The sequence below is a fragment of the Piliocolobus tephrosceles genome, chromosome 2 (assembly GCF_002776525.5).
Source record: "Piliocolobus tephrosceles isolate RC106 chromosome 2, ASM277652v3, whole genome shotgun sequence".
In the NCBI taxonomy this organism is placed as follows: domain Eukaryota; kingdom Metazoa; phylum Chordata; class Mammalia; order Primates; family Cercopithecidae; genus Piliocolobus; species Piliocolobus tephrosceles.
In genome coordinates, this window is record NC_045435.1 from 90112851 (window position 1) to 90137947 (window position 25097).

General features: G+C 44.5%; 1 protein-coding gene across 1 annotated transcript; it reads right to left on the reverse strand.

Annotated features, from left to right (window-relative positions):
- Positions 1-14414: 14414 nt before the first annotated feature.
- On the reverse strand, positions 14415-18798 carry RTP3 (receptor transporter protein 3). Its single transcript, XM_023231279.2, has 2 exons — positions 17803-18798; positions 14415-15009 (listed from the first exon to the last, which is right to left on the reverse strand). Exons 1-2 carry the CDS (start codon positions 17955-17957, stop codon positions 14466-14468), a joined length of 699 nt encoding a protein of 232 aa, XP_023087047.1. The 5' UTR covers positions 17958-18798; the 3' UTR covers positions 14415-14465.
- Between the last annotated feature and the right edge of the window lie 6299 nt (positions 18799-25097).

The window sequence follows — 25097 nt, forward strand, 5'->3', positions numbered from 1 at the left end:
TACTCGGGAGGCTGAGGCAGGAGAATCGCTTGAACCCAGGAGGTAGAGGTTGCAGTGAGCCGAGATCCTACCATTACACTCCAGCCTGGGCAACAGAGTGAGACTCCGTCTCAAAAAAATAAAAGAGAGAGATGAAAACAGTAGGAAAATGAGAAATCACCTTTATTGAATCTTAAACAGTTACATTTTTTTCTTTTTAACACTAAAAATACAATTCAAATTTATTAGCTGTACTATTTGAATGATTTTTATTTCATGCTAAGGTAAGTGTTACATATAGGCAAGTGGAAAATATATCTGAAGAGGGCTTTCACACAAATAGACTGTTCATAATTTATGTAAATTTTATTTTAATAAAACCAGTTTTTGTGTAAAAACCTTGTTTCACTGTCACATATGAAAAAAATACTGCATTGAGATATAATTATTTAATGTTACGTAATAACCCAAAACAAATATATTACTTGAATATGTTTGTAGAGATACTATTTAATTTATTCATATAAACGTGCAGAAAGATTCCAAAGGAGAATATGTATCTTAGTGGAAATATAGAGATTTGAAAATTTGACATGATGCAAATAGACTGATACATAATTTGGAAAGATTATTTACATGGCAGAATACACGTATGAATATTAAAGGAATATGAGTGAAAGAATAAAATATTCTTAAAAGAAAAATGTCCTGGTTCTAAAAGCTTTTTATTAAACCTGTTTTTTATATGTTGGAAGTGTAGGGGGGGAAAGATTTTTTTTTCCTCATCTGTTCATGGCTGAGACTCCTATAACAAAAGATGGATTAAGAAGTAAAAATAGCACACGAATATATTTAATATAAGTTTTATGTGATATGGGAGCCTTCGGAAATGAAGACTCAAAGAAACAGCAGGTAAATTTGTGTTTTTTTTTTTTTTTTTTTTTTTTTTTGTTTTTGAGACAGTGTCTGGCTCTGTTACCCAGGCTAGAGTGCAGTGGTGTAATCTCAGCTCACTGTAACCTCCACCTCTTGGCTGAAGTGATTCTTCCACCTTTGCCTCCCCGAGTAGCTGGGATTACAGGTGTGTGCTGCCACACCTCGCTAAGTTTTGTATTTTTGGTAGAGATGGGGTTTCGCCATATTGGCCAGGCTGGTCTTGAACTCCTGACCTCAAGTGATCCTCACGCTTTGGCCTCCCAAATTGCTGGGATTACAGGCGTGAGCCACTGTGCCTAGACAACTAGTGCATTTTTTGATGCTAAGTTTGATGATGAAGTGCATAGTTGTGGAAAAACATGATTGGAGGACAACAGGGTGTGATCTAATAGAAATACACTGGGGGAAACTTACCAAGGCCTGTCAGTTCAGATTCTTCTTGGCGTCCCCGTGTCTTTGAGGATAAGGATGTTCCTATACTTCAGATACAGGCAGGATACCTCTGGAAGGGGGGTCTTATGACCAACTGCAGGGAGGAAGGTCAGATAATTCTATTATGGCCTACTTCAGGGGTGAAGGCTGAGAGGAAAGTCAAAGATACCTTCCTGCTTCTGCAGTTTTCTCAAATGCCAAGGTACCATATTTTGGGATAGAATGTAATGACGTCCATCAGAAATGAAGGGGCAAAGGCACTTAGGTGAAATCCTTGAGTAGTGTATTGTAATTAATAGCAGGACTCACATCTGGTTTCTTGACTGTAGCTTTAGTTTTATTTTCACCAGAATCTCTTTTAAATTTCTTGATGGTTCTAGCCACCCTCCCCACCCACATGTTTTCTTGTTTGGGGTGTAATGGATCATACAGCTAGTAAGCTATAAAGCAGTGAACTAAATCCTTACTACCATGTTCCTCCCAGTTTGAATTATGGAAGAATCCAACAGTCTTTTTTGTACAGAAAGAGACAGAAATTCATTTTAATTTTAATAACTGGATGTGGTAGGAGATGGTTCCTTCTCACTTTCTCACTTTTCTGTAGAAAGACCCAGCAAGCTTCTCAACTCTCCTTCTGGCTTGGAGATGCCTCCTTCCAAAGGCTTGGCTGGTGTTTATCTGGGTCATTAGAGCAGATATTCACAAAATGGTCAGTTTTTTAAACTTTAAAAGGAAAAGTTTGAGGAAGTGGATATCCAATCCTACTACTTACTGAGGTATATATTCTAATCGGCTCAGAACGGATTATGTTTTCACCCAAAGACCGTTCTGTATTTGAGCCAAGGTTTAGTGCTTTATCATTGTGCTGAGGGTACTAATACTTTTTAAAACGAGGATTTGGTTTTGATACATAGATGACTTCGGTTTCTTACTCCAGCTTTGACCTCTAATATTGGCACCTGTTTCTGGTTTCTCCTCTTTGGGGCAGCTCCACTTGGGAACCCCATTGACATCTAAAACAAGTGTATTACAGGTGTGTTTATTTTCTTCCTCCATTTTCCAAAGTTACAGGAAAAATATTTTATTGATCTTACAAATGTGTAATTCTATATAATTTTCTTTTTGAAAAATTACCTATTTAAAAAAATCCACAGATCTTACTCATTTCTCTTTTCTTTAAAATATTTACTTGATTCTAATTTTTCCTGATTAATAAAGAGGACTTTTTTTCTAGTATCTCATCTTGCAGCTTCTCCCACACCACTTGTCAGTGGCAAGATCTGTCATCAAAGTCAGTTTAGACTACATAATAGCATTTCTTAGGATTTTGAAGGGCTTTTCAATTCTTTCTTGAGATTAAAGTTCTTCACTCTAGTCTTCAATGAGCTCACAAATAATCTAACCTCCATTTCTTTTATTGTCCTAATTATCCAAGTTTAAAAAATTATTGCCTAGTTTGTTTTCCTTATTTAATCGGTGCTATGATATATAAATATTGTTTGTGATATTGCCTTGAAAGTGTGACTGTGCATCATAAAATAGCATTTTCTAGAAATGCAAATCAAAATGACTACAAGATATCACTTCATACCCATACGTATGGCTATGATAAAAGAAAACAAAAGTGGAAAATAACAAGTGTTTGTGAGGATGTAGAGAAATTGAAACCCTTGCGCACTGTTGGTGGGGTTGAAAATGGTGTCATCACTGTGGAAAACCATGATAGTTCCTCAAAAATTAAAAATAGAACTACCATATGATCCAGAAATCTCACTTCTGGGTATATACCCAAAAGGATTGAAAGAAGGGTCTCACTTAAAATAAAATAAAAAAAAAGAAGGGCGCCAGTGAGGGATCTTTGCACACTCATGTTCATAGCAGCACAGTTCGCAATAGTCAAGAAGTGGAAGCAACACAAATGTTTATCAATGGATCAAATGATGAATGGATAAACAACATGTGGAGTATTATTCAGCCTTAAGAAGGAGGGAAATTCTGACACATACTACAACATGGATGAACCTGGGGGATGTTAAGTGAAATAAGCCAGTCACAAAAAGACAAATGCTGTGTGATTTCACTTATTTGCAGTATCTAATGCAGTGAAATTCGTAGAAACAGAAAAGTAGAATGGTGCTTGCCAGGGGCTTGGAGGGGAGGAAATAGGGAGTTGTTTGTTAATGGGTATGGAGTTTTAGTTCTGCAAGATTAAAAAATTCTGGGGAGCTGTTTCATGACAATGTGAATCTACTTACATGACTGAACTGTGCACTTAAATATGGTTCACGATTTTGAGGGTTTTTTTTGCACAATTTTAAAAAATTACGTTTTCTTACTTTTGTGAAATCAGATGTCAAGCCTGGGTTACAAGCACATTCTGTGTGCACCAAAGCTCTCTGAAACCTTGTGTTAAGTTTCAACTCTCCAGTGAGCCAAGTGAGAATACTTTAGGGCTAATTTCTCATCTTCACCTTTGTCAATTTTACCTTAAAAATTCTCTCATTCTAGAACAAAAGATTGTATGATCATTAGATAACACTGTAATTAAGGTGGCATTACAACTGAGGTAATTAGAACCTTGCAGAAGCCAAATTTCTTGGGGCTGAAAGAAGACACCTGGCAAGCTGCATATTTGGTAATTTAATCCGATAAATTAAAATAACACTCCTTCACAGAGGATTATGTTAAACTTCTAAAGTTCTCACCATCTCTGCAGTGTCTAGTAACCAGATACTTCCTATTTGTTCAAGTGCAACTTGCTGGTCCAAAGGTCCTCAATTCAGCTTGCTGTCCTTCCCATCTGGGTTTTGGGGGTGGTTTTGGGAGGGTCCCCCTTTGATTCCCCGACCTATGCCACTATTTCCAACATTCCTACTGAATAAGAAATTAGGAAAGGGCAGTCAGAAGCTTAGATTATGACTTAGGATGGGGCCGGGAGTCCCTTTGCTTCGTAGGCAGGGAAACTTAAGAGGTATGAATTCCCTATTGCTGCTGTAACAGAACCACAAATTCAATGGTTTAAAATAACACAAATGTATTCTCTTACAATTCTGTAGGTCAGAAGTTTAACACAGTTCTTACTGGGCTAAAATCAAGGCAGGGCTGCATTCCTTTCTAGAGGCTCTTCGAGAAAATCTGTTTCCTTGCCCATCCTGGCCTTTGGAGGCAACCCCCATTCTTTTGGGCTCCTGACTTCCTTCCTTCATCTTCAAAGCCAGCAACAGTGCGTCTCTCTAACTCTTCTGAAGTCACATCTCTCTGACAAAAGCCAGGAGAGATTGTCCACTCTAAGAACTCATAATTGAGCCTAGCTGGATGATTGGGGACACTCTCCCCGTCTCTAGGTCCTTCTCCTTAATCACATTTGTAAAGTCCCCTGTGCTGCATAAAGTCACCTGTTCACAGGTTCTGGGGATTAGGACATGGGCATCATTGAACCACATCACAGAGGAATTCACTCATTTTTTCCATGTACTTATAAGGTTTTATTATTTCCATTTAAGTCTCTAATTCATTTGAAATTTATCATGGCACATGGCTTGAGGAATGGTTCTAATTTTATCTTTTACCATAGGGCTGTCTAGTCATCCTAAAAGCACTTGCCAAAAAGTCTGTCTACCCTTTCTGCAAAGATTTGAGATGATGCCTTCATTGCGTGTTAAATTTGCGTATGACTCTGTTTATCTGTTTATGGACTTTACATTTTGTTTTAATGGCCTTGAATGCCCATTCTTGGTTTTAAAATACTCAATGAAATGGAAATTGATGAGTATTCTCAAAGCCAACATTGCACCTAATGAGGAAAATTTGGAGACCTCTCCTCTAAAATCCCTATTACTACTACGCAATTAGAGAAGAGAAAGAAAACAGAGATATCAAAGTTAAAAAGGAGGTAAAACCCACAGTTTGCAGATGATGTGATTACCTACCTGGGAAACCCAAGAGAATCAACTGAAACATTACTACAAAAAATAATAGAAGTCAGGAGGATAGTGGCATATAAAATGATACATGGAAGCCAAAGGCCTTTATGCATAGCAATAACTGCTAGAAGATATAATGAGAGAGAAACCAATTTATAATATAAAATCTTCCTAATAACATATATATAAAACCTATATATGAAAGACTTTAAAACACATATGAAGGACACAAAAGACATTTACAAAGGGAATGATGTACCATGTTCTTGGACAGGAAGATTTAGCATGATAAAGATTCCAATTTTTTCTAAATTAATCTATACATTTAATGGGATCACAGTAAAACATCTACAGGTTTTCTTGTCTGTCTTTAAATTTCTTTCTTTTTTTTGTCAGGTTGATTCTAAAATACATATGGGAAAATAAATCAGCAAAATAGCCTGGGAAACCCCGAAAAGAAGATTGAAAATTGTGAAAGCACTATCCAGTTCTTTATCTCTTAGTAAGTTTGAGATGAAACATAAGCTCAGGACTTAGTGAGACTTAGGCTGGGACGGGAAGTCTAGGAAGGTGTGAATGGTTAATTTTAGGTGTCTACTTGACTGGTCTAAGAGATACCCAGATATTATAGCTGGTGAAATGTCATTTCTGGGTGTGTCTGTGAGGATGTTTTCCAAAGAGGTTTACATTTGAATCAGTAGACTGAGGAAAGAAGGTTGCCCTCCCCAATGTGGGTGGGCAGACAGAATAAAACGGTGGAGGAAGGGCGAATCCACCGTTCTGGAGCTGGGACATCCATCTTTTCCTGCCCTCCTGCTCTCAAATGACAGAGCTCTCAGGCCTTTGAACTCTGGGAGTTACACGTGTGCCCTCACACCTCCAGTTCTCAGGCCTTCAGACTCAGACTGAATTACACCCCTGGGTTTCTGGTTCTCCAGCTTGCAGACTGTGGGACTTTTTGGCCTCTTTAATCACATGAACCCATTTCACGGTAAATCCCTGTCACAGGTGAGTGGCGACTATCTGGGCTGGTGGTAAAGGGGTAAAAGAATTTACCAAGACAGTTGTAGGTAAAGAAAGGCAGATTTATTATAGAAAGTATGAAAATACATTGCAAGAAGGCAACCGGCAGGATCAGCAGAAGAGGAGCTGACTGCAAGGAAACAAAGGATTGCTGGAGATTTTATAGAATGGAACTTGGACTGGTTGATAATGCCAAGGCAATAGGGAGCTTAACCTGCATTCTTCTGTCAGCCAGAGTGTTTGATAAATTGAGGCATTTGATGGTATGCAGGAAGTTTTTGAGTTATGTACGTCATCAGGACATATGGCCATATGTCCTGCACAGATAAATCTTGTAACTAAAGGAGATAGGAATGACTTAGGGATAAAGGACTAATCTTTATGGCCCAGGATATATGGCCATATGTCCTGGGCCATTAAAAAAAGGCAGACCTATAGCTCATTTACTTTATCTCTTTGTTTTCCCCTGGTCCCACCAGCCTGACTCCTTTTCCATAATTAGGACTCCATATTCCCCTCATAAATCTATATACAGCCCCTGACTTAGAATGGTTCAATTTATTATTTTTTTTACTTTACAATGATGCAAAAGTGACATATATTTAGTAGAAATCATACTTTAAAATGGGAATTTTGATCTTTTCCCAGCCTACCCATAGGCAGTAAGATACTCTTTCCTACTGCTGTTCTGAACATGTTAAGGTGGGCTAGGCCAGGCTAAGCTAATCTATGATGCTTGGTGGGTGGGGTTGTTATTAAATGCATATTTGACTTGTGATATTTCTACTTATGGTGGGTCTATCAGGACATAACCCCATCATAAGTTGAGGAGCATCTGTATATCCCAGTGGTTCTGTTTCTGTGGAGAACCCTGATTACACAGAAGGCTACTCTCAACCACATATGACATGAATTTGGGAAGTGATGTCTCAGCCTGTAGGAAGGGGGAAAATCTTATAACTAAAGGAGGTAGGGGTGACTTAGGGATAAAAAACTAATCTTTAGGGGAAAACTCCTTGGGGGAATTCCTTGAGGAATAATAACCAAATTAATTTTAAGAAAAGATCATTTCCTACGTTAAACTTGAACTGTTTCTAGCCCTGTGTTACTATTAGCATATTTTGTTACTTCCATGAGTTCAAGAAAATAAGAAAACCCAACCCACTAACCAGTGTTTGAAGTCACCCAAGCGGGTGTGGTCTTCCCTAGTCACCATGTTCTCTTTGTGTTTATCAGCAAATATTAGTTGCCTTCCCCAGAACTTCACTACCAAGAGGCAAAGACTGAATTCTGCAAGGGAGTAAACTGCTATTGGCAAGCGGGTCCCTTGTCATGCCACCTGGTCTGTGAGCCCTTGGGTTTTCAGGTGGCCCAGACATGCTCCTGTAAATACCCCTTCCAGGTAGACAGGAATGTGCTCTGATGGTGGGAACACTGTATCAGACTATGGTGTCCTCTGTTTAGTGGGGAACACAGGGCCAGGGTTTTAAACCAGGGCACAGTTCTCAAAGTATGGGACCACTGGACTCTTCTGACTCTTCTACTCCATTCATGGGAAAGGGGGAAGATACCAGCACAACCACAGGTGGTGAACATCATTTATTTCACCAATACAAGTAATTTCTGATATGTTTTATGCAAATTAACATGACCCCTTTGCAGAAATATTTGAAACTTAGCACAGCTGTCTTGAGTGAGGATCCCAATTAGTTGCTAATGAATGCTAATTGACCACCTCTGGGATGGGGGTAACGGCCCACAGGGTATCGATGGCACAGATACACACACACACCCCAATATCTATACTGAAGTGTTTAGAAGCAAATCACAATGAATGATTGGGTGTTCTGTGAAAAGGCTGTACATGGAAAATGACCCCCAAATGACACAGGATCCAAGAAACCGAAGAAAGAGGCAGACAAATCCAGTTTGTCGGTATTGGGTGATTTTTTAGGGGGAATTTACAGACAGTGTAAGAGACAGCGTACAGAAAAGACCATACAGACAGTGTGGTCTTTTGCGGTTGCAAGACAGGCAGATCTCTGCATTGCAACCCTCCAGACACAGGGCTTATATCTTGGTTAAAAATTGTATGTGCTGTAGAAGGAATGTGCAGGGTGCTACAGGCGTCTCAGTCTATGATTTCTGCAACAACGAGGGTTGTTTTGGAGGAAACTTACAATGAATATGTGTTCCTACATAAACAGCCAGTTCAAGATCAGCCTGAGTGACAGAGTGAAACCTTGTCTCTACCAAAAAAAAAAAAAAAAAAAATTAATGTGGCTACTGAAAGCATTTAAGTTACCTATGTGGCTGACATGCTCTAACTCTACTAGACAGCACTGCCAAAATGAAGGCGATGTTTATAGAAGAGGAAGGAAATTCTCTCAGTTGGCTGGCTTTGTGTTCACCTCTACTCCCATATTAGAAGACAGTAGCCTTGACTGTATGTGAGAAATTTGACAACTCTGTTGAGATTTTGGAATAACAACTGCAAAATTCTTTCTGATTCTGGCCACTGCAGAGTAGCTATGTTTGGATCCTTCCTATCACCAAAAATAGCTATAAAAGCTAGGCAAAAACAAGCAAACAAAAGATGAGATGCGCTGGAGAGCAACAAGCATGGATAGGCTGCGAGGAGCTGGTCCTCCGGAGGAGGGACACACAGAGGGCAAGCCTCATGTGCCTGAGTTGACTTGAAGACAGTTTCTGAATTGCAGCCCAGGAAATAAAGCAAAGCAAAAAGTGATCATTTCAGTTGAATGAGGAGACAGGAGTCAGAATCTGAGGCTGCCTAGGCACCTGAAATTTAAAGGCAAAATCCCAGAAAGAAGGGAATTGAAGAGAAGAGGCTCAAGATGCTGCATTTCATTTTTCTTTCATTGGCTGATTACCAAGATGTGCTGTTCCAAGGAAAAACAAAGCCAGGCTCTGGGAGGCTAAAGGTTTGCATGGGAATTCTGACAGCCATGCAGTACTGGAAAGCCAGAAATGGGAGTGAATGCCTAGTAGGGAGTATGTATGGGGGTGGGGGTGGTGTTGGTAAACACCCGTGGCTTCCAGGCGAGAGCACAGAAAACCTCAGCCTCAGATTGACGGTCTCCCCAGCATGGGCTACACAGCCTATGAGTAAGGGCAAAGGTGAAGTATGCCCCAGCTTCAGGTAGGTCCCAATGGTGTCTAAAACCAAGCCAAATTGCCCAGACTGCTGCTCTCACCCCTCTCCAAGCACAGGGACCCTCCTCCAGTTGGCCTTGGCCTTTGCCCAGCTTGCTCTGCAGTGCTGCCTGTCCCTGAGTCAGCACTCTGTATGCTAATTACCACAGTGGTGATGTCTTCTAAGGCAAGGCCCATCTGTGGTCATTTTTTCCTGACTTGTTTATCAAGTTTCGGTCACTCATTCTTCCACATGAATTAAACACACATCTTCTTCTGTATCAGAAACAGTGTGTCCTTTGCCAAAGAGTCAGCTAGGATCACCCATGAATACACATGAGGAGAGACACTGCAGATGGGTAAAGTGGAAAACACTATTTTCATTTCCAAGCTGTTCATGGCCAAATGGCATGCAGAGAGCCCAGCAGTGCCAGTCCAGATGCGGCAGGCTCATTCACCAAGCAGCCCTTCTTTCAGCTCACACAGCGGTGCAGAGGCTCCTCCGTGGGTTAGGAAGCAGGGAAAGGTGAGGGGAACCAGGCTCTGCCTCAGACACTCCTGCTTCACTAGGAAGCCAGTCAGCATTAGAACTGGGTGGAATAGAACGGGGGCTGTGTAGATAGATGGACAACCAGTACCAGTGGAATGAAACTCTCACCAGGGAGATGAAAGGAGGCACCTCAAGGATACTGGCACTCCAGTAGGGAATTAAAAGATGAGCATGGTCTCATGAGTAGCTAGGAAGAGGCAGAGGGAATTTGTGAGCAAAAGCCTAGGAGTGGGAAAGATAAATTGGCCAAGGCATGGTTGCAGGTGTGGTCTGAGGGGACAGGTGGGAGATGTGAACTGCCGGAATGACACTCCAGGACAATGTGAGGCTGCCATGTGCCCTAGAGGGAGCACCAGGGTGCAAGCAAGGCACAACTCCAGTCGATGGGGGGGGGCAGGTGGGGAGAGGATGGGGATGAGGGTGAGTGAAAAGAAGTGATTGGCTGTGACTATTACACTAATTTCCATTGCATAAATGGAAGGATTCACATTTCTAGATTTAAAAAAAGGTGTGAGAAGGAGTCTTAAAATTAATGTCATTCATCAGGACACAGCATGTTCAAAAGACTGCTTTGGTTTCAGAGTCCTGGTGATATGGTTTGAATGTGTCCCCACCCAAATCTCATCTTGAATTGTAGTTCTCATAATCCCCACGTGTCATGGGAGGGAGCCGGTGGGAGGTAATGGAATCACGGGGGCGGTTTCCTTCATGCTGTTCTTGTGATAGTTAGTGAGTTCTCACGAGATCTGATGGTTTTATAAGGGACTTTTCCCTTCTTGCTTGGCACTCATTCTCTCTTCTGCCACTCTGTGAAGAGGTGCCTTCTGCCATGATTGTGTTCCTGAGGCCTCTCGAGCCGTGCGGAACTGTGAGTCAATTAAATCTCTTTTCTTTATAAATTACCCAGTCTCGGGTGTTTCTTCATAGCAGGGTGAGAATGGACTAATACACCTGGTAAGAATCTGTCCACAGACTTCCACATTTGCTCCTTTAGAATAGGAGTCCTCACTGTTTCTTTTGTTATTATTTTTATTATTTTTGTGATCATCCAGCCCAAAATGTCAGTTCCAATATTTTTGATTGCACAACAAGGTTAAAAAAGATTGAGCATGCAGTGCAAATGTGTGTATATTTGTTATTCATGTCATATGCATATTTATGCATACTATTATCCTAATATATTTGCATACATTATAAAAACATACCATAAGAGATAGTAAACTTTACAGAAAAACTAAACAGGATATCTCTCCCTCCTCAGTGGTGCATCCTGCCTCATCCCTTAGTCACAGGTGGCCCCATGGAGACCACTCACTGAGAACCCATGTTTTCAGCCTGACTGGCTCCTTTGTCAGCAGACTCACACTGTGGCAGTCTCCCCTCCTCTCCACCAGTTTTGTTTCTCAGTATTACTTTGCTTGGCTCAAAAGTTACCTAGATATAAGGGCCTTCTTAAATTCTCCCTTTTGACTATTTCTTTTCTTTCAGCCTCTCTCTCTGTGCTCCTCCCACTGACTCTCAACTTCAGGGAAAGGGGGAAGGTGCAGGGGAGAGAATCTGGACTAGAAGTCCTGGAAGCTTTCGGCCTTGGGCTCTGAGCAGCTGTGGACAATGCACCAGTCACTGCGGGCATTCCGAGGATGAAGTGCAGCCGTTTATGTGGAAGGGTGCTAGGCACGTGCTATCGTTTGAATATTTGACCCTTTAAACTTCATGATGAAATTGGACCCCCAGTGTTAGAGGTGGGACCTAATGGGAAATGTTTGGATCATGTGGGCGAATCCCTCATGAATGGCTTGGTGCCATCCTTGCTGTAATGGGTGAGTTCTCGCTCTTAGTTCCTGCCAGAGTCAGTTGTTAGAACCCAGCACCTCCCCCCATCTGTCTTACTTCCTGTCTCCCCATGTGATCCCTGCTTGTGCCAGCACTCCTTCACCTTCTATCATGAGCAGACACAGCCTGAGGTCCTCACCAGAAGCAGATGCTAGTGCCATGCTATTTGTACACTCTGCAGAACTGTGAATGAAACAAGCCTCTTTTCTTTGTAAATTACCCAGACTCAGGTATTCCTTCATAGCAAAATGAACAGACTTAGACAGTATGCCTGTGCAGAGAAGGGCCCATAAGCCAATGCAGGTCTCTCATTTGCTTGCGCCTGACAAACATAATTCCAGGATCGATTTGGAACACCCTCTACTGTCACCCAGGCCTACCCACTCTGGAAACAGATATTTATCAACATAAATACCAGCTTGCATTACTGTCTCTCATCTGGCAAAGGCAGGGCAGGCTCAGTACTCTCTTCCCTTGCCCTGGGTGTTGGCTTTGTCATGACTCTCCATACACTCACCCCAGTGTTCCAATCCAGAGGCCACTCTCCTTGGAACAGGGTCAATTCCCAGCCTAGACACTCACTGTCAACTCTTTCCGAATACTGGACTGGGCCCTGGTGTGTTGCTGGGAGGAGGCCATCTTGGGCCTTTGTATACTGGGAGATAGTGGGAGCTCGGGGAGGGGCATGAGTCTCCTTTTACTTTCCTGCTGACTTGCTGGAGGCCTTAGGTCAAATTTTAATTTGCACAGGAGCAATACCAGTATTCATCCAGTTCAGGTCATGCCCTAAGCCCACCACTTGGGCACCCGTTTCCTCTTTCCTGCAGACACTAGGCAGCAGCTGTCACTGGTCAGACAATATATTTCAGAGCAGATGTATGTATGTCAGAGGTTACTTTTTTTTTTTTTTTTTTTTTTTTTTTGAGGTAGAGTCTCTCTCTGTCACCCAGGCTGGAGTGCAGTGGTGCAATCTGTTCACCGCAACCTCTGCCTCCTAGGTTCAAGTGATTCTCGTGCCTCAGCCTTCCAGTAGCTGGAATTATAGGTGCATGTCACCACATGTTTATATTTTTAGTAGAGACGGGGTTTGGCTGTGTTGTCCTGGCTGGTCTTGAGCTCCTGAGCTCAGGTGATCTGCCCACGTTGGCCTCCCAAAGTGCTGGAATTACAGGCATGAGCCATCAGACTTCAATTACTTCCTCAGAAATTAGGCATCCCCTTAGAAGTGATAGATTTTTATGGTTATCTGGAATATTTAAAATCAGAACTTTCTATCTAGCCAGGTACCGTGCCCCCTTACATCCATCGTTCAACAGAAGTTTCATAAAGTCAATCCTTTGTTCAATTTTACTAAGAAAAATCTCAGCTTCAGTTCAGTCACTGGGAGGACATGGTCTAAGGAGCAAATAGTTTCTGAGATCCTGTCCTCTGAACATGAAAAATTCTGGTTAGCTGATAGGAATCCCAGGGCTCCAAGCTGACAGCCCTCACATGAGCCTTGTGGGTGAGAACTCCACATGTGGGCTGCATGTTAGTAAAACAGAGTCATCCACAGTTCAAAGCCATTTGAGAATGCACAGGTCAGCCCCATTATTTGTGGAGTCTATTTGTGATTTTGCCTGCCTGCTGAAATCTATTAGTAACCCCTGTATGAGTACTCATGGTGCATTTGTGGTCATTCACAGGTATGTGCAGAGCAGGAGAAATTGGAGTCACCAGCACCCGTATTCCCAACTGAGCCGGAGCAGGGCCTGTGTGTTCCCTGCCTGTTTGTTCCAGCTTTTGTACTATAAACAAGCATCCTTCTCCTGATCTATTTTGCCATGCGTTCCACATTTTTGTGCTTCTGTTGGTGATTTTGCTGTTTCAAATGGTTCTCAAGCATAGTGCAGAGCACAGTCTGGTGTTCCTAAGAGTGAGAAGGCTATGATGTGCCTTATGGAGAGACTGTATGTGTATTACAGAGGCTTCCTTCAGGCTTGGGTTATGATGCTATGGGCTGTGAGTTCCCTGTTAATCAACAATTTACACTAATTACATTATCTTTAAAAAGAAAGATCCGGTGGCACATCCTGCCTGCCCTCATCCCTGAGCAGCACGCACACCTCCCTCCATGGAGACAACTGTTTGAGAAAGCAGGTTTTCATCCCGATGCTTTTGACTGCAAATGCCTTCACAGTCTGACCTCAGAGGGTCTGTGCAAAATTCCCTGGTGAGGGGGCCCACAGGCTTCACAAGATTTCCAAATGGTTTGTGAATCATAGACACTTCAGACTCAGTTCTCTAGAGAGTGAACACAATTGTGAAGGTCTTTTTTTAAAATACTGAAGTGAAAGTCACAGAACAAATGTAACCATTGAAAGTGAACAGTTCAATGACATTTAGTGCATTGACAGTGTTGTGCAAGCACACCTCTATCTCAGGCCAAAACATTTGCATCACACCTCTCTCCCCTGCAAAAGAAACCCCATCAGGATTAAGCAGCTGCTTCCCATCTCCCACTACTTCCAGGCCCTGCTAGCAATTCATCTAATAGATTTACCTATTCTGGACCTTTCACATAAATGAAATCATATAACACATGACTTTTTGTTACTGATTTTTTTTCTGACTTAACATCATGTTTCCAAGGCTCATATAGCAGTTCTTGCAACAATCACTACAATAACAATGAGGATGACACAACAGCAGAAAACGCTTATACTCCTACAGATGTGGTTCTGCAATGTGTAGGAGCAGACATTCTTTCTTGAGGCCCAGGGCTCAACTCCCTCCTCCACCTTGCAAATGGAGTGTACTCTTGGGGTCTGAGATTGGGGGAGGCTTGTAACCTGTTTGGGCCCAGCACAGAAGCCCTCCAGACAGGCCTCACAGTTGTCACTATTGTGTGGTCCTTCAAGAGAGATGTCCTTGATCATAGGAACCTCCTCTGTCAACTGAAATCTTCCTCTATAGCATTTCTTCATAATTCGGAACACCAGGTTTTTCAGGATTCTTGAGATGTTCTCTTGTGTGAACTCAGGGTCCTCAAACAGAGGTTGGGGGCACTTCTTACATCTCTGGGTAAACACCCTCATCTTCACCTGGCCCCTGGACTTCTCCTCACTCCAGTGCATGTGGAAAAGGACCAGAACTTGGGCAGAGGCCCAATTACGAGAGCAGGAGGAGCACTGGAACCTGTGGAGACAGAAGAGAGCCTCAGCCTGGCTCCATGTGGCCAAATCACAGGGTACTGCCACAGAGAGAAAGGAGCTACCAACCGCAGAGAGACATGACTTGACTGGGGCTGTGGCTCAGTGGTGGAAGAAATTACCAAGACCTCGTTCCCATCTCCATTGTGCCACCAACACGCTGCATGCCACACACTGTCTGCTATGAAAACAGTGAATTGCAAGCTGTTAGATCTGGGAGGGACCTTGGGCATCTTCTAAGTCCAACACGTTCATTTTAGAGATGAGGCACACTCTGGAAACTCCTCATGTCCAGAGACCCAGTGGGTGTAAAAAGGCATGACTGGGACTCTGGTCTCCCTATTCCAAAGCAAAGCTTCTTCAAATGTAGATTCAAATGGGTCAGAGGCTGCAACTGCAACTGCAACAGCAGCCAGTTCAGTTCAGGACCCTGAAATCCACAAATGCACACAGGTGAGTGTTGATTAAGTTATAGACTCATGGGTTGGCAGCGGGAGCCTGAAGAGTCCAGGGTTCTCCTAAAGGAAAGCCTTTGACTTTCTCTTGGCTGCCGAGGGTCCCCGGTCAGCAGTATTGCAGGGAGATCACAGTGTCCAGCTCTCTCTTCATTTGTTCCCCCTCCAACCCAGTTCCTTTGCTCAAAGTAGCCTGGAAAGCTTCATATTCTGAATGCCACTGGCTGCAGACAGGGTACAAGAGAATGACACCTTGTCTCAGCAGGGAGGAGGGCAATTTTCTGAGCTAAGGTATCTGGACAAATACATATTAGGAGGTAGAGAGAGAATAAGGCAGGAAGCACATGGCTGTACCCAGGAAAGGAATTATGGGAGAGGCAGAGAGCTGCAGAGTGGCGGAGACATTTAATGCTCACCAAATTATCCATGTACTCCCTCCCACTTCCCAGCCCCTTTGCTGTGAGGTTGGGGCCATGGGATCAGTTGGGCGATGAGATGAGGCCAGCAGTGATATATGTTTCTTCCAGATATGGTCACAGAAGCCCTGGTAAGACATTCCAGCTTTCTCTTCCTCTGCTTCGGTGACCTTGGAAGCCACATATAAGGTTAAATCAGTGATATTTCCAGGTTTATTTGTCACTGTCGCTGAGCCTAGCCTTGGCTTGATGCCTGGATACAGAGAAATTAGGCCGTGGGTGGTGAATTGGAGCGGGCTGGGAAGACTGAGTTAGTCCAGGGTGTGCTCCTGTATCTTGACTCTAGCTGCAACCCACAGGGTGAATGCAAGGTTGAAATGAGAGGGAGAGGCCAAGAAGCTGTGATCACTGTGAGAGGACCTTGCTGGGAGTCACCCAGAGTCAGCAGTGCAGAGGGACCTGGGCCCTGCTCTGAGCAGAAGTCCACTGCCGTCCCCTGGGTCGCAGTGCTGTGTTCCTGTGCTGGTTCAGAGTTCAAACGTCCCGCAGATAAATGGACTGCTGAGACTTTGGTGCAATGCTCCCTATGGCAGCTCCTGGCCTGAGAAAGCCATAGGCCAGTGGGAGGGCTCTGCTCCCTCTATGTAGACTCTCCCCTGGAGGAGGCAGCAGGTGGGACAGAGTCCCCAGCCTCCACCCTCTGTGCACTGTGGGCAATCACCCCCGTCACCCTCCCAAGCCTTGGGGCTCCCCATTTCCACCTGGAAAAGAGAGGATGAGACTTAGGATGATTTCTTTCTTTTTTTTTTTTTTCTGAGACGGAGTCTCGCTCTGTCGCCCAGGCTCGAGTGCAGTGGCCGGATCTCAGCTCACTGCAAGCTCCGCCTCCCGGGTTTATGCCATTCTCCTGCCTTAGCCTCCTGAGTAGCTGGGACTACAGGCACCCATCACCACACCCGGCTAATTTTGTTTTTGTATTTTTAGTAGAGATGGGGTTTCACCGTGTTAGCCAGGATGGTCTCCATCTCCTGACCTCGTGATCCGCCCGTCTCGGCCTCCCAAAGTGCTGGGATTACAGGCTTGAGCCATTGCGCCCGGCCAAGGATGATTTCTAAGACTCCTATTTTAAAGAGATTCTATCAGCTCAGAGTAGAGAGGGGCAGGATTGCTGCCTGTTGCCCAGCCCCCCTGCTCCTCTGGCCTCCCCCGAGGGGGTGTCCTCAGTGCCGTGAGTCTCTCCTCCCAGGGGTTCCATGGTGGGTCCAACAGTCTCCCTAGGCAGGGGGCACATGCACCGCCCATGGGTGCAACAGCTGTCCTTCCTCCCTTCCCCTTTCCTGGCTGCTCCCTATCCCCACCCCTGCAGACTGATTTCTCAGGCATTAGCTCACAAAGGTGCTCAGGCCTGCTCTTGTTTTGGGGTTCGTTGTAATTGTGAAGAAACTATCTTTTTTTTTTTTTTGAGATGGAGTCTTGCTCTGTCTCCCAGGCTGGAGTGCAGTGGTGTGATCTCGGCTCACTGCAAGCTCCGCCTCCGGGGTTCACGCCATTCTCCTGCCTTAGCCTCCCAGGTAGCTGGGACTACAGGCGCCCGCCACTGCGCCCGGCTAATTTTTTGTGTTTTTAGTAGAGACGGGGTTTCACCATGTTAGCCAGGATGGTCTCAATCTCCTGACCTCGTGATCCACCAGCCTCGGCCTTCCAAAATGCTAGGATTACAGGCGTGAGCCACCGCACCTGGCCGAAAAAACAATCTTTAATGAAGTTAAAACTTCTTGGATGATGGGCATCTTATTTCCCACAGTCTTCAATTTGCAAGCATGGAATAGAAGAAGAAAAGTAACAGGTATACCTAGTAAGAAATGCTCAAGGATTTTCTGGAATTCGTACCATCACATTCCCCCTCACCTGGCAAAGGTCCACTGCTGGTATTGCATCCAGCCTGGCTTCAGGACGTTGGGAATAAGGCCCTTGTCTGGTCTCAGGGTCCATCTGTGCCATGGCTTCACCTCCCGCATTAACTCCTGAAACATTTGCTTCCACACTTCTGTGTCCCGAGTCATCTCTGCTGTTACGGTGTGCCTGGGTGGGTTAAGCTCTCCTGGGCCCTGGCAGGTCTGTAGTGGGAGATGAGGTTTCTCACTTCAGAGGGCAGGGGCTCAGACCTGCCCTCCCTTTGAGGCCCTGGATTGGGCCCATGGACCATGTCTCTGCCCCTGGGACAAAGGTCAGTTGGCTCCAAGTTCAGAGGATGGCACTAGGCTCCACAAGGAATTTCAAAAGACACAGAACTTGTGATTTTTTTCATCAAAATGTTGCCAGGGAAGAGCTCTAAACTCCAAAATCAGGAGGAGTGCACTGTACTTGAGTCTGGCTCTGCTGTCTACCTGCCTGTGACCAGGAACACATCTTTTCACTTCCAGCACCCTTGTAAACGGTGGGGAGAGGCTGCGGGTGTTCTTTCCAGTTCTAACACTGGAAAATCCTTCTCCATCAATCAGGCTGCTATGCTCATGCTGGGGAGGAGAGGCACAGGGAAGAAGGACGCAGTGGTCCTGGGACCTCAACAGGATTCCCGTGTCCTTGCTCCAGGCTCTTTACATTCTGGCAGACACCCAAGGCTGCCCACCCATGAGAAACCAAAGCTGACGCAATCACTGTTTGCCCAGGTGACAGGTACAAGGGCGCAGGTCGGTGAGAGGCCACTAGCCCTAGGCAAACCCAGAGTCACTGCCCTCCTTCCTGAGGGGGTTCCCCATCCTCTACTTCCTACAAGAGAGGATGAGGAGGAGGAAGAGGGGAGATTAGGGAGTGGGTACCGGAGTGGGCAACAGCCCAGGAAGGCGAACAAGACTCTGGTGTCCGCATCCCAAGACCTGTCCAAAAACTGCATGTGTCTTCCTCGGAGCCAGGCACTGACCTATGTCCCTGGCCATCTCCCAAGAGGAGGAGAGGAAGGAAGGGAGCAGACCAGGGAGGAAAAAGGAAAGGAGGCTGGGGATGCAGGGGGACGAGGGGATCTTCTGGGGCACTTGGAAACAAAACCACCTCCTTCCTCCTCTCCAGCCCAGCTGCCCGCAGCTCTTGCCCTTGGGTTCAGCTCCTTGGCAGGCCCAAGTCCTGCGTCTCCTCTCTTTCCAAGACATTTTTGTTTCTCAGCATTAGAGCTATCCCTCAGTTCCAGGGGGATTGGTTCCATGGCCCCTCGCAGATACTAAAATCCTTGGATGCTCAGGTCCCTTATATAAAATGACATAGTATTTGCATATAATCTATGTACATCCTTCCGTATACTTTAATTGATCTCTAAATTGCATATAATACCTAATATAATGTAAATGCTATGTAAATAGTTGTTATACTGTATTGATTTTAAACTGCGAACTAAAAATAAGATCCTAAGCCCCCAAACCAACTGAATGGACTGACTTTTGGCCAAGGGGACCCCTGAGAAACCTGAAAAACTAAATTCCCAGCTAGATAGGAGGGGGGGTTGGAAACACCTTATCATACTCCCTCCCTTTCAGCTTAGGGACAACTGACCAGCATTGAGGTTAAAACACAGATCATAAGACTGACAAAATAGACTGCTTGTCGCAATAAGATAACCACTTTATAAACAAGACCTAAGGCCATGCATGGTAAAAGTTATGCCCTACAAACCGTAATATCTCATTAAAGGGAGTTTTATTAACCTGGTGTAATGGGGCTACTTTCCAACGTGACTGTGGTATACATCACATGACGGAGAGCAGACTCCCTGGACTTCAGCATTCCTTTTGCTGACTTCATCTGCACATAACGCTTAAGTCGTTGCTACACCCCGAAAGAGATGTCCAACTTTGAATGTGACCATATTTGGAAAAAGGGTTTCTGCAGATGTAATTAAGTGAAGGATCTAGAGATGAGGTCAGTTTCATGAAATTTAAAGTTTCTTTTGATGGCAGGACATAACACAATGGCAGGAAGATAGATACAAGGCAGAACTTTTTGTTAGTTATACCTCCAGACAAGGGAAGGCTGCCAGCCAGGCCCACACAGGGTGCCTGGGGACAGGGTAACAGCCAGCTGGAGCTGTGAGGGGCAGTTTGTGGGTGGGAAGTTGGGTAGTTGCGTGGGGCTAACTAGGTTTCATGGGCTCCCTGTGGATTGGCTCATTTAAATAATTCTGAGTGCTCCAGGGCATAGGGATTGCCCCTAGTTGTCTAGTACTATTACGGACAAAACTGGTTCCCCCTAAATGGGGTCTTTTCCTGTTTAGTGCTGCAAAGCCGATATGCAAAATCAAAAGTGAATCTTAAGCAGCACAAGTTTTATTCGATGGCCATGGAATTGAGAAGTGGGAGCTTGGTTCACAAATCAACTTCTCAACTAGTGAGGGAAGAAGGATTTCTCTAATGAAGGGGTTGAACATTAGAAACGAGGGGAGGTATATTCATGTCTTTTCTGGAGATGGGTGGCGAACTTCTTGGAACTGGAGTGCTGCTTTCCTTTTTGTCCTTTTATGGCCTCTTTTGATCATGGTCATGGTGATTGTCAACTGTCGTGGTGCTTGTAGGAGGGTCATTTAGCATGGAAATGAGATTATAATAAAGCCTGAGATCTTTCTGAAGTCATTGTCTATCTTCGTTTGTCTATTTTGTCTAGATTGTCTATCTTCGTTCTAACCAGTCTTAGCTGGTCTGGTTACAAAGGGAAATTTGTATCACAGGTGTCCTCTTTCTCAAAGGTCAGCAGAGGTAAAATGGGTAGAAATTCAGCTGTGTCACAGAGACATTACACTAGGTAACAGTTCCTGGCCTTGGGATTATTAGGGCAGGTGCACAGTGATCAGGAGTGTGACGGCCAGATAAAAAAAGTGGCTTGAGTGTGGACTGACTCCTCATTAGCCAGGGCCTCAAACATCATTAAAAAACAAAACTAAGCTATATTACAAGACTGTCCTGGATTTAGGGTAAGCCCTAAACCCAGTGACAGGTATCTCTATAAGGGAAAGGCAGAGTGACATTTGAGACACAGAGACCTAGGAGAAGGCCATGTGGAGACAGAGCGGACAATAGAGTTAAGCTGGCACAAGCCAAGGAACACCTGAAGCCCACAGAAGCTGGAAGAGGCAAGAAAGGATTCTCTCTAGACCAGCCTTTATAGGAGGCATGGCCCTGCTCATGCTTTGATTTTGGTCTTCTAGCCTCCAGAATTATGAGAGAATTCATTTGTATTGTATTTAAGGTGTCCAACTTGTGATATTTTGCATGGAAGCCTTAAGAAATGATACACTGGCATTTAACCCCCCTTGACTTCCCAGCTGTCCTGAGGGTTGGAGCCACCTGCCTGCTCTCTGCAACAGGTACAAGAATAGGAAGCAACTTCAGCACATACTTGCACTAGTGTGGGCCTTCCTTTTCCTACCTGCCACCACTTCCTTGGGTTCAGGTCCTCACTATTTGACTGGAAATTTTTGGTTTATATCCCCGAGTACTGTCTTTCAAAATCATCCTTTACAGAGCTGCCAAAGAGCTCTTTTAAAAATTCAAATGCCACCCCCTGGCCAAGCTGGCCTCCTTGCTCTTCCTTGCACAGAATAAGCTGGAGCATGGCTCATTCTGTCAGTTCCTCTGGGCCTCCTCTTGAATTATTAGGGAGGCCTTCCTTAAACTCCCTCAATAAAACGACAAACCTCTCCCTCTCCTCCCACACTCTCTTTCCTTCTCACTATTCTGCTTTTCCACATTTGTTTATTTTTAAATCACCTCCTGACATGGCCTTGGTTTCTAGGAAACTGCCAGTCCTGAGATAGAAAAGCAGGGAATTTTTGTTAATCTGAACAGTGCCTGGATATTCAGTAATTATTTGAATGAATGTGGAATGAATTCTGTCCCAAATTCTGTTAACTCTGTAGAACTATCCCAGTCTGGCGTTCCAGGGGTGGGAGGAGGGAGGATGGGGATGGTCTTGCAATTGCTCTTATTACAGTTTTTATGAGTGCAACTACAGTTTTCTGGATCTATGCATTCTCTGGGGAATCATCCATTTCCTCTCTGATAACTTACTTCTTTTCCTGTTGGAGCTTGCTGCTGTGTCATCATCTCAGACCTAATGACACTTAAATAATCCCCTTTTAGTTTCCCAACTGTAAGAGCCTTTGGATCAAGGTAAGCCCCTTTTCCCTTTCAAACGTGGCCAGCCTACCCTCTGTGATCTTATTCTCCAAGGAAATTGCTCTCTCGGTCAAGTTTAATGAAAATGCTTTCCGCTATTTTTCTTTCCTTTTACACTGTCCCTGCGCTGAATGCAAAATCAAAAGTTTTACAAGCCAGTTTAGTTCTTCCTTGAAGCTGAGATGCAATTCCTAAGAACAGATTTTTCCAGGGCTGAGACTTTTAAATGTTTCCTTTGAATGACTGGTTTTATGATTCAACTGAGAATTTTTAACTGTAACCCAATGAGATGACTTGCCCTCCATATTCTAAAAGTTCTCATTTCTGATGACCTGGTCATTGGCTGAAATACACCACTCCCCTGAGATAAAATTCACAGCCTGCGCCAGGGCTTACGTAAATGAACAATCCAGAATCAATATGAGACCGTGTGACTTTGGAAGTCTGTGGATGGCCACAGGAAATCCCTCCTTGCTCAGCAGTTGGGGCAGCTCAGGCAGTGGCACCTACTGAATACAGATATCCAGGTGCGCTCCCAGGCTGCAGAGTTTCCTGACTTGCAGAGCTCCTGGGGCCTGCTCTTGCCACGGAAACGGAAAACCTCCAAAGTGGGCAGTGGCCCTCGCTGCTCCTGGTCCTTCTGTCTTCTGGAACTTTTTTGTCACTTGTGTGTTTCAAATTTGTTTTTTTTTTTTTTCATAATTCTGTTGTCAATGGCATAAAAAGGTACACACATAAAGGATTATTATTTTTATTACACAGTTTTGGTCTACACAGCCTCCTCCCAACCTTGTGGTAGGAAACATGACGCGCCTTCAAAGGGGTGTTGGAAAAGCCTGCTGACCAAACACCAAATGTTTATAAGCATGTGGGGCAACAGGGACAAATATAGCTGCCGCTCTTAGAAATTAGTACAGCCACTTTGGGAAAGAGTTTAGGATTAAAGGTACACATGCCCTGTTCGGCAATTCTACTCGTATGTATACTATCCAGATAAACACTTGCACATATAATATACTGATATGTATTAGAATACTTATAGAAATACAATTTTAAAATTGAAACAACTGGAACACCCCTCTCTCCTCCCAGTGGACAGATGAAAACTTTTGTTAGAGTCATCCAGTGGAATTCTATGCAGCAGTGAAAATGAATGAACTAAAGTAGGGTTTAGTGAATTTTGGCCCACAAACAAATCTGGCGCATCACCAGTTTCTGTGTGGCTCGAGAACTAAGAATAACTTATAAAGATGGATATTTGCGGTAGATAAGAAATCGTCACATTGATGTTATTTTCCCCAAAGAACTTCATTATTACAAAAAATGGATTTGATTATGATTATATGTAATAATACTATAATATTACATTTTGAATTTCATCAACAAAGTTTTGTGGAAATTTGTCTTCCTTCTTATACCTAGATAAGTACCTACATGATATCTTTGATTTGCCTCTTGGTCCACAAAGCCTAAAATATTTATTATCTGGCTCTTTACAGAAAGAGGTTTGCCATGCCTTAAACTAGAGCTACATATATCAACATGGACTTATCTCACAGTCATGGCATTGAGTAAAGAATTCAAGCTGCTGGAGCTTCTACACAGCAAAATACCTCTTATATGAGGAACAAAACCATAACGACATCGCTTAGGAAGTCATGCACTTGTAGTTAAGAACATAAGGAAATTTATAAACATAAAGGAGAGTGGATGAGAGGTCCTATGGCTGTGCTGGGGTTGTGAGCTACCCTGGCTATGGCAGTATTTCCAGTTCAGGCTTGAAAGAGCGAGTGCTACCTATCCTTCTAAATGCTGCAAAGAGTATCATTGAGCAAAGGATGCCATGATCAGTACAGGGAACAGAGAACACACTGGACTCAAAGGAGAGGAAGTGAATTTGTAACTTTGGGTTCCTCCTTTAAACCTGGTTTTCTTGTGATCCCCGCTCTCTTACTGTTGAAGCTGTGGCCAACCTGTTCCTGAGACCAGCCTGCCTGAGTAACTCTGCCTGGCCTTCCTGTGGGGCAGAAGAGAGTATGTCTCATGTCCCTGGACCAGGTGACCCATGGTCAGTGGCTCCCAGGCCAAGTTCCAGGTGAACGTTCAAGGCTGGGGTTTGAGAGTGGGATGCTAACCAGCCTCGCGGCTCCTGCCACTAGCCCAGGGACACAGGGCACCAACCAGAACCTCCATTTCTCATCCCACTGGCCTTGGTCCCCAAGGTGCTGCAGTAATTGAGCTGCTCTTTAAATTAGGACACATTCCTCTGGGGCCAAGGCTGGTCTTCTTTCCCAGAGGGAGTGCTCCTAGAACAGGAGAGGAGTTAATGAAGAAACTCTGCATTGTATCCTCGTGCTGAGGGAGTGCAACCCGGGAAGGACAAGCTTGGAAGGGTTCAGACTGTTTGGAGCTGCAGTCAGCACACCTGTTAGCAGAGGGCTCTCACGGGTTTGGTAAGGCTGGCGCTGGCCAGGAATTTGCTGGGCAGGCAACAGGCCACTGTCTGTAAGCCGACAAAGGAGCAGGGGATCGGGAACCAATGGCATGGGCATACAGTGGGGACAGGAGGCCTTCTGAGCGCCTGAGCCACTGGAGGCGTGCAAGAAGTGCTGCAGCTCAGCACGGGACCCTCGGGGCCACAGGGTAGGCGGGAGCTTGGAGAGGAAGTCTGGGCGCCAGCACGGACAGCAGGCCTGCAGAGTACACAGGCTGCTCGGAGACTCCGAGGTCTGTGTTGAGAGGGCTGCAGAAAAGGTCATCACCACACCCAGGCTGCAGGTGCAGCGGACCGCAGTCCTCACATCCGGATTGCCCTCCCGCGGCCCTCACAGGAAATGGCAGGAGCGCCCCTTCCTCCTGAAACGTCCCTCCGGCGCCCTCTAACGAGCAAGCTTGCTGAGCTCACTGAAGGAGACAGATGCTTGGAGAAGTCCACGTCAGCGCATGTACTACATTGAAGGGTGATTCGGAGCTGGGAGACAATGCATACAAAGCATACAAACTTTATTACAAATTCATTATATAACCGCACCAATGGGGGCTTGG

Bases quoted from the DNA above. Each gene is read 5' to 3' on its own strand.
- RTP3 (XM_023231279.2), bottom strand. From the start codon at position 17,957: ATGACTCGGGACACAGAAGTGTGGAAGCAAATGTTTCAGGAGTTAATG. The intron at 15,010-17,802 runs GTGAGGGGGAAT...CTGTCTCCACAG, and splicing joins CAGCAGTGGACCTTTGCCAG to GTTCCAGTGCTCCTCCTGCT.